The sequence below is a fragment of the Bubalus kerabau genome, chromosome 6 (genome assembly GCF_029407905.1).
Source record: "Bubalus kerabau isolate K-KA32 ecotype Philippines breed swamp buffalo chromosome 6, PCC_UOA_SB_1v2, whole genome shotgun sequence".
Taxonomy (NCBI): Eukaryota; Metazoa; Chordata; class Mammalia; order Artiodactyla; family Bovidae; genus Bubalus; species Bubalus kerabau.
In genome coordinates, this window is record NC_073629.1 from 26028596 (window position 1) to 26044213 (window position 15618).

Here is a 15618-nt window from a genome sequence, read left to right on the forward strand (position 1 = left end):
GGTCAAAACAAAGAAGTATTATGGCCAGAACCACACCACAGGGTGGGGCAGTGCTTCCAGGCCATACATACAGAGTGGAGAACAGCAACAAAAGCTGGAAAGGTGGGGGCCAGGATGTTCTTGGGTGCTGAGCTCAAGAGTTTGGGTTTTATCCTGAAAGCAATGGGAACCATTCAAGGATTCTCAGAGGGAGAATGGCACGATTCTGAGTCACCCTAGGGAAGAAAATCTTCTTGACTCTTGGTGCCCCATCTTCCCATCCCTTTCCTGGTAATTACTTCAGTTCAGTCTCTTAGTCATGTCCAACTCTCTGTGATCCCATGGACTGCAGCATGCCAGGCCTTCCTGTCCATCACCAACTCCCGGAGTTTACTCAAACTCACGTCCATTGAGTTGGTGATGCCATCCAACCATCTCATCCTCTGTTATCCCCTTCTCCTTCCACTTTCAATTTTTCCCAGCATCAGAGTCTTTTCAAATGAGTCAGTTGTTCACATCATATGGCCAAAGTATTGGAGCTTCAGCGTCAGACGTTCCAATGAATATTCAGGACTGATTTCCTTTAGGGTCAACTAGTTGGATCTCCTTGCAGTCCAAGGGACTCTCAAGAGTCTTCTCTGACACCACAGTTCAAAAGCATCATTCTTTGGCACTCAGCTTTCTTTATAGTCCAACTCTCACATCCATATATGACTACTGAAAAAACCATAGCCTTGACTAGACAGACCTGTGTTGGCAAAGTAATGTCTTTGCTTTTTAATGTACTGTCCAGGTTGGTCATAACTTTCCTTCTAAGGAGCAAGTGGCTTTTAATTTCATGGCTGTAGTCACCATCTTCAGTGATTTTGGAGTCAAAAAAAAAAAAATAAAGTCTGCCACTGTTTCCCCATCTATTTGCCATGAAGTGATAGGACAGGATGCCATGCTCTAGGTTTTCTGAATGTTGAGCTTGAAGCCTCTTTAATCAAGAGGCTCTTTAGTTCTTCGCTTTCTGCCATAAGGGTGGTGTCATCTGCATATCTCAGGTTATTGATATTTCTTCTGGCAATCTTGATTCCAGCTTGTGCTTCTTCCAGCCCAGCGTTTCTCATGATGTACTCTGCATAGAAGTTAAATAAGCAGGATGACAATATACAGCCTTGACATACTCCTTTTCCTATTTGGAACCAGTCTGTTGTTCCATGTCCAGTTCTAACTGTTGCTTCCTGACCTGCATACAGATTTCTCAGGAGGCAGGTCAGGTGGTCTGGTATTCCCATCTCTTTCAGAATTTTCCACAATTTATTGTGAGCCACATAGTCAAAGGCTTTGGCATAGTCAATATAGCAGAAATAGATGTTTTTCTGGAACTCTCTTGCTTTTTGATGATCCAGCAGATGTTGGCAATTTGATCTCTGGTTCCTCTGCCTTTTCCAAAACCAGCTTGGACATCTGAAATTTCACAGTTCATGTATTGTTGAAGCCTAGCTTGGAGAATTTTGAGCATTACTTTACTAGCATGTGAGATGAGTGCAATTGTGTGGTAGTTTGAGCATTCTTTGGCGTTGCCTTTCTTAGGGATTGGAATGAAGACTGCCCTTTTCCAGTCCTGTGGCCACTGCTGAGTTTTCCAAATTTGCTGGCATATTGAGTGCAGCACTTCCACAGCATCATCTTTCAGGATTTGAAAGAGTTCAACTGGAATTCCATTGCCTAGTGGGTTCTATTAGGAAAAAAATGAGAAATCTCCATACCCATTAACTTCTTTCCTTCTGTGGACCAAATTTGCTTATTTGACCCTCATATTAGCAAATGATTTTGTGGTGTGAACAGAATCATATAACCTGAGAATCCCGTTGAAATCCCATCAGAGCAGCATTGGATGAAAGCATCTCTCAACTGGATGTTTCAATTGTTCCTTTTTAATTGTTCTTGTAGCCTCCACAACCTGTTGTTGCAATCCCTGGAAAGAAGAAAACACAAGCATATGAAGAGCCACAGATTCCAGCTCCTCCTCCAGCAGCACTGCCACCACCACCACCAGGCATGTATGGAGCAGGAGCTGGCGCTTGAGGGGAATCGGTGCCGGGAGCTGGCGCTTGAGGGGAATCAGTGTCAGGAGCTGGCGCTTTAGGGGATGAATGTCCTCCAGGCTGTTTTCGCATCTCTCTCCACCCTAGCTCCTGGTTTATCAGGGCATGATCAGAGTTTGAATCTGTGGATGAAGAAATGGAGAGCACGTTTTAACTGAACAACAATATTTTGTGTCTCTCACAGTGGCTTCCATCATCACAAATGAAGTAGACATGAGATACTACAATGATTTGCTGAATCCAGTTCCAGAAGAGTTCATTTCTGTGCCCTTGATACTGCATTGTATGCTGGAACAGGTAGGTGGGATACACCCTGGAGCTTTCTTCCCAGGTGGGCAACCTGTAGTCATCTCCCTTTCTTGGGCTAGTGCACTGGGACGACCCAGACAGATGGTATGGGGAGGGAGGAGGGAGGAGGGTTCAGGGTGGGGAACACATGTATACCTGTGGCGGATTCATTTGGATATGTGGCAAAACTAATACAATTATGTAAAGTTTAAAAATAAAATAAAATTTAAAAAATAAATAAAAAATTAAAAACTATTTTAAAAATAGGCTCATAATACCCGCATGCATTCTCCTTTACGAAGATTAGGACATTTTAGATACAGCTAAAATTTTCCTATGAGCTTCAATCCTCTTTCTTTTGCTATGCTCTGGAACCATTTATATAACATACCCTGAAGTTTTGGTAGGCATATGTTTAAATACTATCAGGTGTCATTTTAATGAAAGAGAAAGGAGTTGGGCAGGTGGACGGGGTGGTTAATGGTCTTCAACTGCATTTAGTTTCCTTTACTCTTGTAAATTTAATCAGATTTTTCTATTTCTGAGGCCAATTTTAGTCATTCATCTTTTTAAATAAATATACATTTGTGTTTTCAATATCCTAGAAGCTCTTTATTCACTAATATACATTTAAAAATTCTCTGTATCGGTTATGTCCCTTCCCTATGACCAGTGTTATTTATTAGTGCCCTCTTTTCTCGATCTTATTGATTGTTGGTCTTTTCAAAGAACCAGCATTGTTTTCATTGATCCACTCCTTCTTACTTTACTAATTTCTTCATTTATCTTTATTATTTCCTTCTTCCTACTTTCTTTGGTTTGTTTAGCAATTCATTTTAATTGAAAGTTTGCTTGGCTTACTTTCTATTTCACTTTACTTCAGCCTATGCATTTTGAGTATTTCTTGGACACATCATAATGCATTCAGTGTACTTAGTTCTAAGTCTTTTAATTTCTACTGGTTATTGTCCATTTCCAATTTCATTTCATTATGGTCAGTAAACATGATCTAGGTGTTAATTTTTTTTTTTTTAATTTCTCAGACTTCCTGTATGACCTGGTACACATGGTCAATTTTTATGACTGCTGTATATGCATTTGAGTGTTATTAGCTCATTTAATTCTTGGAACAACCCTAGGGAGCAGGAACCATTTTTATTCCCATTTTGCAGATAAGGAAACTGAGGCATAAAAAGGGTTAAGTAACTTGTCCAAGTAGTAAATGACAGAAACTGTTTTGAATCTTATCAGTCTATGTGGAAAAGTATTTTGATAGCATTGCTCTGTTGTAGTCTTCCTTCTCAAGTTGCTGATAAGAAGTCTGACATCAATCGGATACTTTTTCCTTTTTTTTGTTGTTGTTCTTCAGTTGCTAAGTTGTGTCTGATTCTTTGCAACCTCATGAACTACACCATACCAGGCTTCTCTGTCAATCACTATCTTCCTGAGTTTGCTCAAACTCATGTCCATTGAGTCAATGATGCCCTCCAACCATCTCATCCTCTGTTGTCCCTTTCTCCTCCTGCCTTTGATGGAGCTTCAGGTTCAGCATCAGCCCTTCCAATGAATATTTTCCTTTATAGGTAATCTATTTTTTCGTTCTGGCAGCTATTAGAGTTTTCTTTTTATAATTGATAACACAAGGCTGTGTGTAGATATGGATTTGTTTTATCATTGTCTTTACGATTGAAAAGATTAAAGTCTGGTTTCTGATAACATTCTGAGTAAAATCAAAATTCCTTATGCTGATCCATAAAGACCCTAAAAACATGGTTCTGGGCTGCTTCTGTCATCTTCTGCCCCCCACCACACTCACACTCATGCTATTGGTCATCTACATAGACCTTCTAGTATTTCCTTACATACACTAATTCCACCTTAGTGTTTTCACTCTAACTTCTCTTCCTGGAAAATTTTGCTCCCACATGTCTGCCTGTTGGATACTTCCTGTCATTCAGTCCCCAGAGAACACAGTGCTCCTGAGGTAGGCTTTCTCTGACCACTTGGTCTAAAGAAGGCCCACAACAACAAAAAGTGTTCTCTACCACTTCACCTTATTTTACTTGCTTACAACAATTGCTCTTTCAAAAATATGTTTGTTTGCTTTATGTCTTCCTTCTTCTCACTAGAATGTGAGTAGGGACCTAACTTAGTTTTTTATTTTATTTGTTTTCAGCTGTGCTAGGTCTTCATTGCTGCCTGCGGGCGCTCTCTAGTTGCAGGAAGTGGGGGCTGCTCCCTAGTAGCAGTGCATCACTTCTCATTGCAGGGGCTTCTCTTGTTTGCAGAGCATGAGGTCTATAGTGTGCAGGAGTTATGGGCTCAGGAGTTAGTGTGTGGGCTTAGTTGTCCTGAGGCATATGGAATCCTCTCGGACCAGGGATTGAACCCATGTCCCCTGCATTGTCAGGCAGACTTGCAACCACTGGACCGCCAGTGAAGTCCCTAATCTAGTCTTGTTCATTGCTGTCTGTTCAGCATGCAATAACCTAACCCATAGTAGACACAATATGTATTTGTTCAATTATGTCTTCAAATATTTCTATTCATTTATCCTAATTATTATTAGGGCTTCTCTGATGGCTCAGCAATAAAGAATCTGCCTGTAATGCAGAAGACGCGGATTTGATCCTTGGGTCAGGGAGATCTCCTGGAGGAGGAAATGGCAACCCACTCCAGTATTCTTGCCCAAAAAGTCCCAGGGACAGAGGAGCCTGGCAGTCTGCAGTCCAAAGTGTTGCAAAGAGTTGGATGTGACTGAACACACACACACTTATTATTAGATGTTGGAATTTCTGGTTTTTTCCTCCATGTATTTGAAATTTTCTTGCAACTTTACCCCTTTGAGACTTTCAGCTTAAGATTTCCAACTAATTCAGTTTTCCATGGATTCTGGTCTGCTATTGAAATTTTGTTTCAACAGTAACTTTTTAAAATTATAAATTCTTTAATTTCCCTTATAACTGCCTATTGTTCTTGCTTCATGTACATAACACATTCCTTTATCTCACTGAATATTAAAATGTTTTTAGACTCTTATCATTTCTGTTACCTCCGTTATATATTTTGTTTGTTGACTGCCTTAGTTTTCTAACCAATTAGGTAAACACATTTATGTTTATTTGCCTTTAATTATCCCATAACGCTTTGAGGAGATCAGTATTTTATTATATCAATACATTTGTAAAGTTAAACAGCCCTAGAGAGCTTATCAGATCAGATCAGATCAGTCGCTCAGTTGTGTCCAACTTTTTGCGACCCCATGAATCGCAGCACGCTAGGCCTCCCTGTCCGTCACCAACTCCCGGAGTTCACCTAGACTCACGTCCATCGAGTCAGTGATGCCATCCAGCCATCTCATCCTCTGTCGTCCCCTTCTCCTCTTGCCCCCAATCCCTCCCAGCATCAAAGTCTTTTCCATTGGGTCAACTCTTCGCATGAGGTGGCCAAAGAACTGGAGTTTCAGCTTTAGCATCATTCCTTCCAAAGAAATCCCAGGGCTGATCTCCTTCAGAATGGACTGGTTGGATCTCCTTGCAGTCCAAGAGACTCTCAAGAGTTTTCTCCAACACCACAGTTCAAAAGCATCAATTCTTCGGTGCTCAGCCTTCTTGACAGTCCAACTCTCACATCCATACATGACCACAGGAAAAACCATAGCCTTGACTAGACGAACCTTTGTTGGCAAAGTAATGTCTCTGCTTTTGAATATGCTATCTAGGTTGGTCATAACTTTCCTTCCAAGGAGTAAGCGTCTTTTAATTTCATGGCTGCAGTCACCATCCATAGTGATTTTGGAGCCCAGAAAAATAAAGTCTGACACTGTTTCCACTGTTTCCCCATCTATTTCCCATGAAGTGATGGGACCAGATGCCATGATCTTTGTTTTCTGAATGTTGAGCTTTAAGCCAACTTTTTCACTCTCCACTTTCACTTTCATCAAGAGGCTTTTTAGTTCCTCTTCATTTTCTGCCATAAGGGTGGTGTCATTTGCATATCTGAGGTTATTGATATTTCTCCCAGCAATCTTGATTCCAGCCTGTGCTTCTTCCAGTCCAGTGTTTCTCATGATGTACTCTGCATATAAGTTAAATAAACAGGGTGACAATATACAACCTTGACGTACTCCTTTTCCTATTTGGAACCAGTCTGTTGTTCCATGTCCAGTTCTAACTGTTGCATGGACATCACCAGATGGTCAACAATGAAATCAGATTGATTATATTCTTTGCAGCCAGAGATGGAGAAGCTCTATACAGTCAGCAAAAACAAGACCAGGAGCTGACTGTGGTTCAGACCATGAACTCCTTATTGCCAAATTCAGACTGAAATTGAAGAAAGTAGGGAAAACCACTAGACCATTCAGGTATGACCTAAATCAAATCCCTTATGATTATACAGTGGAAGTGAGAAATAGATTTAAGGGCCTAGATCTGATAGATAGAGTGCCTGATGAACTATGGAATGAAGTTCGTGACACTGTACAGGAGACAGGGATCAAGACCATCCCCATGGAAAAGAAATGCAAAAAGGCAAAATGACTGTCTGGGAAGGCCTTACAAATAGCTGTGAAAAGAAGAGAAGCGAAAAGCAGAGGAGAAAAGGAAAGATATAAACATCTGAATGCAGAGTTCCAAAGAATAGCAAGAAGAGATAAGAAAGCCTTCTTCAGCAATCAATGCAAAGAAATAGAGGAAAACAACAGAATGGGAAAGACTAGAGATCTCTTCAAGAAAATCAGAGATACCAAAGGAACATTTCATGCAAAGATGGGCTCGATAAAGGACAGAAATGGTGTGGACCTAACAGAAGCAAAAGATATAAAGAAGAGGTGGCAAGAATACACAGAAGAACTGTCCAAAAAAGATCTTCACGACCCAGATAATCCCGATGGTGTGATCACTGACCTAGAGCCAGACATCCTGGAATGTGAAGTCAAGTGGGCCTTAGAAAGCATCACTACGAACAAAGCTAGTGGAGGTGATGGAATTCCAGTTGAGCTATTCCAAATCCTGAAAGATGATGCTGTGAAAGTGCTGCACTCAATATGCCAGCACATTTGGAAAACTCAGCAGTGGCCACAGGACTGGAAAAGGTCAGTTTTCATTCCAATCCCAAAGAAAGGCAATGCCAAAGAATGCTCAAACTACCGCACAATTGTGCTATCTCACACGCTAGTAAAGTAATGCTCAAAATTCTCCAAGCCAGGCTTCAGCAATATGTGAACCGTGAACTTCCTGATGTTCAAGCTGGTTTTAGAAAAGGCAGAGGAACCAGAGGTCAAATTGCCAACATCCGCTGGATCATGGAAAAAGCAAGAGAATTCCAGAAAAACATCTATTTCTGCTTTATTGACTATGACAAAGAGAGCTTATAGTATCATTTTATTTATCTTCGTCTTCCTTATTTTTTAACTTAGGGCAACATTTTCTAACCATCTACTGTTTTCCAGGTACCAAAGGTGACAGTTGATGAGCTCAGTGCCTGACACATAGACTCCAATAAAAGATACATGTTGGCTGAACACATGCTTAATAATAAAGGGATGAAGAATTAAAATATAAGAGGAATGGGTGGGATATTATAAGAGGAAATATTAGAATTTTTTACATTTCAGAGTTGGAACAGTTCTGTATGGTCTTTTGTGATTGGAGTGGGTCCAAGAGATGGTAGGAAGAGAGGAAGTGGAGACAGAAGTGACTCTTTGAAAAGTAAGGTGTTGATAAACAGTAAGAGTGTAAGACTGTTTTGCTATTGTTCTCAACAGGGGGAGTTGCCTCAAAGGGGGCATTTGGCAATGTCTGGAAATACTTTTGGTTGCCACAATTGAAAGTGTTCTACCGGCATCAAATGGCTCGAGGCCAGGGATGCTGCTAAACATTCCATATAGTGCACAAGATAGCCCCCATGACAAAAAGCATCTAGTCCAAATGCCTTAAGTTTCAAGGTTGAGAACTCCTGCAGAGGGGCGTGAAATCAGAGGGTGATTTCAGTATCTAAGGTGAAGAGAACAATTATAAATTAGGTGCCTATCTGGATTACATTTCAACTTTTTTGTTTACCATGTAAAATTGAATAAGATGATCAATATTTCTAGACCTCACTTTCCCCATAAAAAGTGGAATATTACCCTTAACTGATCTCACTGTCTATAACTTTTCTATCTTGGGGATTTAACCTGAACCCCCAGTTCCACCCACTAAGTAGTTTTGGACTACTTTTTAGTAGTTCAAATTAGTTTTTGAAATACGAATTAGGGCCAGGCACCTAATTTCACTCACCCTAGTTCCATTTATAAATAGGAAATAATACCTGCTTGGTAATATTGCTGGAGGCTTAAATGAGATAATGTATTTGAAAGTGTCCCACACATGCTTGGCATGTGGTAGGCACTCAATAAATATTTATTGAATCCAAAGATATGAAATCAAGGTTTTGAGTGCTTTAAGAGAAAGAGTGAATCATTTAAAAATATATTAATATTGTTATTTTGATTTCTGCTGCTGCTGATAAGTTGCTTCAGTTGTGTCCGACTCTGTCCAACCCCATAGACGGCAGCCCATCAGGCTCCCCCGTCCCTGGGATTCTTCAGGCAAGAACACTGGAGCGAGTTGCCATTTCCTTCTCCAATGCGTGAAAGTGAAAAGTGAAAGCAAAGTCGCTCAGTCGTGTCCGACTCTTAGCGACCCCATGGACTGCAGCCTACCAGGCTTCTCCATCCATGGGATTTTCCAGGCAAGAGTACTGGAGTGGAGTGCCATTGCCTTCTCTGATTTTGATTTCTATTATGGTAAATTTTCTTTTTTTTTAACATTTGCATTTTGTGTTGTCTATTCTATAGCATGCATTAAAATTATACTTCAGTACATAGGTTATAAACATTATCCCTTTTATTTTGGTAGTCACTGGTTAATTATACAGCCACTTTGTATAATCACCATACTTTTGGGTAGAAACTGCCTTCTTTTTACTAAAAGCAAAGAAAATACATAAATATCAATAAAGAGCTGACCATTAAAACTAATACCTCCCAACTTTTCCCTGATAGCTCACTTGGTAAAGAATCCACCTGCAATGCAGGAGACCCTGGTTGGATTCCTGGGTCGGGAAGATCCGCTGGAGAAGGGATAGGCTACCCACTCCAGTATTCTTGGGCTCCCTTCGTGGCTCAACTGGTAAAGAATCTGCTTGCAATGTGGGAGACCTGGGTTCAATCCCTGGGTTGAGAAGATCCCCTGGAGAAGGGAAAGGCTACCCACTCTGGTGTCCTGGCCTGGAGAATTCCATGGACTGTACATAGTCCATGGGGTCACAAAGAGTCAGACACAACTGAGTGACTTTCTTTCCTCCCAACTCTTTATATCAACAGGTTGTGGCAAGTGAAGAAGATCTTGTCCCACCGAGTCTGGTAGAGCCGCCTCCCAGGGCAGATGGGTTGGACTACAGAATAGCAGCTCACATCGTATCCATCCTGCCCTCTCTCTGTCTGACAGAGAGGGAGAAAAAGGTCAGATGGTATGAGAAATCCAAAAATTATGCATGCTTTGAAAAGTATGAATTCTCTCTTAAAATCGTTATTTTAATTTGAATAGAATCTCCATGAAATATTCTTATCTGAAGAAGAAAATGAAAGCAAACCAGTGCCCACAGGCCCTCTCCTGCTTAACTATCACGATGCCCACGCCCACAAGAAGTACATGCTAAAGGTAACAATTGACCAAGTTACCCAGAGGAAAACTGATGCAAGGAAGCTCATTTGTAATTACTCAGTGGTAGAAATCTTAATTGGATAGCTTTACCAATGCTAATTAAAAGTAATCTACAAAGTAGATACCTGCAAAGTAAGATCTTGGAAACTGGACATGAATGAAGGAAAAAGTACACCAGCAAAGAAAACTGGCCCACGTATAGAGGGCCAATGAACCGTTGAATTCATTGCAGCTACACCAAATATGTATTAAAACCTTATAGTTATGTGCTTTATATATCTGCTAATATGAAAGGAAGAAAAAAACTAGTGGAGGCAAGAAAAGAATCTAAGAAGGGAGGCAGGAATATATTTGAGACTTTGGCGGTTTGTCATTGTGAATAAGGAATCCATCATTTCTGTGCACCAAGAATCTCTGGCAAAGTGAGAAGTAGCTTTTTTGACCTTCAGCAAAATACCAACAGTTTGTCTTCCCCAATTACCACTGATTTCCCCTGTTCCCAGATAATGAGAGCAAAGGTATCATGTTTTGCCTTCTCCATATGCATAAGGCACTTGACAGCTTATTTTAACGTCTTCTGTCACACTGCTCTTTTTCATCAGGACCTAAAGAATTTTGATCCAGTTCAAATTGAACAAGAGATGCAGTCCAAGTTGCCACTGTGGGAATTCCTTAAATTCCCTCTGCCCCCGCCATGGAATAGCACGAAGCGTCTAGCTACAATTCATGAGCTCATGCACTTCTGTACAAGTGGTGAGTACGTTGCTTCCTTGTAGCTCAAACCCATTCATTGATGGTCATGTGTGCCTCTAATGATTATACTCCCATCTGCAAGAAGATTTTTACTCTTGTCCTTTCAGAGGCTGGGGAGTATTTTGATTGACTACAGTTTCTTTTTATTTTGAATAATGTCATTAACAGCAGGCTGATAACTACAACATTCTTCAGTTTGATGCCCTGGGTTTTCATTCCGCTGTGTTTCTACGACAAGAGTAATACCCTTCTTTCTTCCTCCTCCCCGCCTCCCAACACCCCCTCGCCCCATCTACTCATTAGCATGATTGGAGATGACATAGCAGTCCCCGTCCTAGTTAAGAGGAGAGCTGAAAGCGCCCCTTGTGGGTAGCGTGTACGCTGGGTGTGGTGTGTATGCACGCGTGCTCAGAGACGTCTGACTCTTTGTGACCCTTTGGACTGTGGCCTTCCAGGCTCCTCTGTGTGTGGGATTTCCCAGGCAAGAATACTGGAGTGGGTCATCATTTCCTCCTCCAAGGGATCTTCCCGACCCAGGAATTGAACCCATGTCTCCTGCGTCTCCTGCATTGCAGGTGGATTCTTTACTCACTGAGCCATATGCTAAGTGTTAACTCCAGTTCATCTCTCACAATAGGAAGGCGTGTTGTCTGTTCTTTAAGGACAGTAGAAAGAAGGGTCATTAAAAATATCTAAAATCAGCTTCTTATTGCAGAGCTCATGGAGATTTTACAATAAAGACAATCATTTCCTGAAACACCGATCTTATTTCCAGCTGAAGCAATAGGCAGATATATTGCTGCTTATAAGAAGAAATAGGAAATTACATAGACATCTTGATTTGATCTAGATTTTAAAAAAAGTGCAGATTCTTCCTTCTCCTTTCATCTAAGACAATTATGAAATATTTGTACTTTGATTTCTTTTTTTCGTTTTTTAGTAGCCTTAGTAATAGTCAGATTTTTAAAAATTTTAATTGAAGGATAATTGCTTTACAATGATGTGTTGGTTTCTTCCATACAACAACATAAATCAGTCATAAGTATTGTATGTCCCCTCCCTCTTGATCCTCCCTCCCAACTCCCACCCCATCCCACCCCTCTAGGTTGTCACAGAGCCCTGGATGGAGCTTCCTATGTTACATAGCAGCTTCCCACTAACTGTTTTAACACATGGTAATGCATATGTTTCCATGACATTCTCTCAGTTGGTCCCACCCTCTCCTTCTCCTGTTGTGCCCACAAGTCTGTTCTCTACATCTGCATCTCTATTCCTGCCCTGCAAATAGGTTCATCAGTCCCATTTTTCTAGATTCTACATGTATTCACTAATATATAATATTTGGTCTTTTTCTGACTTACTTCACTGTGTATAACAGGCTCTAGGTTCATCCACCTCACTACAACTGATTCAAATTGGTTCCTTTTATGGCTGAGTAATATTCTTGTGTGTGTGTGTGTGTGTGCGTGTGTGTGTATACACACACCACCACTTCTTTATCCATTCATCTGTTGATAGACATCTAGGGCATGTCCTAGTAAGTATAAATAGTATTGCAATGAACATTGGGGTACATGTGGTTTTTTTTATTTTATTTTTAAACTTTACAATATTGTATTGGTTTTGCCATACATCAACATGAATCCGCCACAGGTATACATGTGTTCCCCATCCTGAACCCTCCTCCCTCCTCCCTCCCCATACCATCCCTCTGGGTCATCCCAGTGCACCAGCCCCAAGCATGCAGTATCATGTGTCGAACCTGAACTGGCGACTCATTTCATATATGATATTATACATGTTTCCATGCCATTCTCCCAAATCTTCCCACCCTCTCCCTCTCCCACAGAGTCCATAAGACTGTTCTATACATCAGTGTCTCTTTTGCTGTCTTGTACACAGGGTTATTGTTACCATCTTTCTAAATTCCATATATATATGCGTTAGTATACTGTATTGGTGTTTTTCTTTCTGGCTTACTTCACTCTGTATAATAGGTTCCAGTTTCATCCACCTCATTAGAACTGATTCAAATGTATTCTTTTTAATGGCTGAGTAATACTCCATTGTGTATATGTACCACTGCTTTCTTATCCATTCATCTGCTGATGGACATCTAGATTGCTTCCATGTCCTGGCTATTAGAAACAGTGCTGCGATGAACATTGGGGTACACGTGTCTCTTTCCCTTCTGGTTTCCTCAGTGTGTATGCCCAGCAGTGGGATTGCTGGGTCATAAGGCAGTTCTATTTCCAGTTTTTCAAGGAATCTCCACACTGTTCTCCATAGTGGCTGTACTAGTTTGCATTCCCACCAACGGTGTAAGAGGGTTCCCTTTTCTCCACACCCTCTCCAGCATTTATTGCTTGTAAGACTGTGTTTTTTTGAATTACGGTTTTTTCAGAGTATATGCCCAGTAGTGAGATTGCTGGGTCATAATGGTAGTTTTATTCCTAGTTTAAGAAATCTCCATACTGTTCTCCATAGTGGCTGTATCAATTTATATTCCCACAAACTCTGCAAGAGAGGTTCCCTTTTCTGCACATCCCCTCCAACATTAATTGTTTGTAGATTTTTTGATGTGGGCCATTCTGATCAGTGTGAGGCAATGTCTCAGTGGTAAAGAACCTGCCTGCCAATGCAAGAGATGTGGGTTTGATCCTTGGGTCAGGAAGATCCCCTGGAGAAAGAAATGTCTATTTTTGCCTGGGAAATCCCATGGACAGAGGAGCCTGGTGGGCTATGGTCCATGGAGTTGCAGAAAGAGTTGGACATGATTTAGCAACTAAACAGCAGCACATTCTGACCAGTGTGAGGTGATACCTCATTGTACTTTTGATTTGCATTTTGCTAATAATGAGTGCTATTGAGCATTTTTTCATGTATTTATGAATCTGTGTGTCTTCTTTGGAGAAATGTCTGCTTAAGCCTTCTGCTCAGTTCTTTGATTGGGTTGTTTGCTTTTCTAATACTGAACTACATGAATTGCTTGTGTATTTTGGAGATTAATCCTTTGTCAGTTGCTTTGTTTGCGATTATTTTCTCCCATTGTGAGGGTTGTCATCTCATCTTGTTTATGGTTTCCTTTGCTGTGCAAAAGCTTTTAAGTTTAATTAGGTCCCATTTGTTTATTCTGTCTTTATTTCCATTACTCTAGGAGGTGTGTCATAGAGGATCTTGCTGCCGTTTATGTCAAAGAGTATTCTGCCTATCTTTTCCTTTAAGAGTTTTATAGTTTCTGGTCTATAATTTAGGTATTTAACCCATTTTGAGTTTATTTTTGTGTATAGTATTAGGAAGGGTTCTAATTTTACTCTTTTACACATTAGCTGTCTGGTTTTCCCAGCACCACTTACTGAAGAGACTGAAAAAAAAAGAAAATGTTTAATACTGTCATATGCTGTCACCTCATGGAAGTGGGTGTAGCCTCGTGGGCCTGGGTGTGTCATGTCTATTTCCATAATCATCCTCTTCCTGCTGTCCTGAGAACATCTGACCTTTCCTCTTCTCCTTCTGCCTTGTGATATGATCTCATTCTCTCTCTACCTTGCTTCTACACACAGCACAGGATTCTTTTTTTTTTTTTAATATTAAAAAGTACATTTATTGAATCATTTTTCACAGTAGCAAAATATTAGAAACAAACTATCCCATCAAAGTCTCTCATTAAAATATCAGACACCTGTGTGGTACAAGATCATGTATCTTAACAACCTGGAGGGCTATCTCTATCATGATATGGAACAGCCTCCTAGATAATTTAAGTTTAAAATGAAAAGGAAACCAAGGATGAGAAGAGGATGATTAATATGCTAACATTTGCTTTTGTCTTTTTTGGGGAAAATGTGTAACATATATTCTTTTTTATACAATTTTTCAAAGGTCACACTCCAGTTATATTTATTATAAAATATTGGCTCTATTCCCCACATTGTAAAGTACACAAGATTCTTATTTTTGTTGCCATCACCGAAACTGCCCATACACACATCCTGCTCATATGTCCCCTCCTGAAGCCTTGTTCCTCCACCTCTCCTTCCTCTTTGATCCTTCTTCGTGTTTAAGTTAAAGTTGCTTAGTCATGTCCAACTCTTTGCGACCCCATGTACTATACAGTCTGTTGAATTCTCCAGGCCAGAATACTGGAGTGGGTAGCCTTTCCCTTATCCAGGGGATCTTCCCAACCCGGGGATTGAACCCAGGTCTCCCACATTGCAGATGGATTCTTTACCAGCTGAGCCACAAGGGAAGCCCAAGAATACTAGAGTGGGTAGCCTAGCCCTTCTCCAGCAGATCTTCCTGACCCCTGAATCTAACTGGCGTCTCCTGCATTGCAGGCAGATTTCTTAATGTTTAATAGGTCCAAATTCTTGATTTCCTTGAAAGTTGTTCCTTCACAGTGCTCTTTATTTCAGTAAATAGCAACTCTTTTCTACCAAAACCTTAGAGTCATCCCTGGTTCCTTTTTTATGCCCCACAACCAGTCCCACCACATCTCTCGCTACCAGCCCAGCCCAATCCAGCACCACCTCTCACTTGAACTATTTCAGTAATTTTCCAGTTGGTCTCCAAGCTTTCCCCTTTTTACCTACAGTCTTTTCTTCACATAATAGCAGGAATGACCCTTCCAAAAGGTTAGTCAGATCCTGTTCCTTCTTGGCTCAAAACCCTCTCATAATCACCCATTTCCCTCAAAGTAAAATCTAAACTTTTTGAGCTAATCCTCTGTCAATTTCTCATTGTTCTACTTCACTCTATCTCGTTGACCTCACTGTGCTTCCTTGGACAAGTCCATC

The 15618-nt window shown here is 40.7% G+C and overlaps 1 protein-coding gene across 1 annotated transcript in view; it reads left to right on the plus strand.

Moving 5' to 3' along the window:
• Nucleotides 1-15618, plus strand: part of LOC129654860 (sperm-associated antigen 17-like) — a 330465-nt gene that overhangs the window by 165874 nt on the left and 148973 nt on the right. The window contains exons 3-7 of the mRNA XM_055584600.1: nt 1918-2023; nt 2257-2369; nt 9730-9867; nt 9953-10066; nt 10672-10822. Of these exons, the coding sequence (XP_055440575.1) occupies nt 1918-2023; nt 2257-2369; nt 9730-9867; nt 9953-10066; nt 10672-10822 (622 nt within the window). The remainder of the gene's footprint in view (nt 1-1917; nt 2024-2256; nt 2370-9729; nt 9868-9952; nt 10067-10671; nt 10823-15618) is intronic.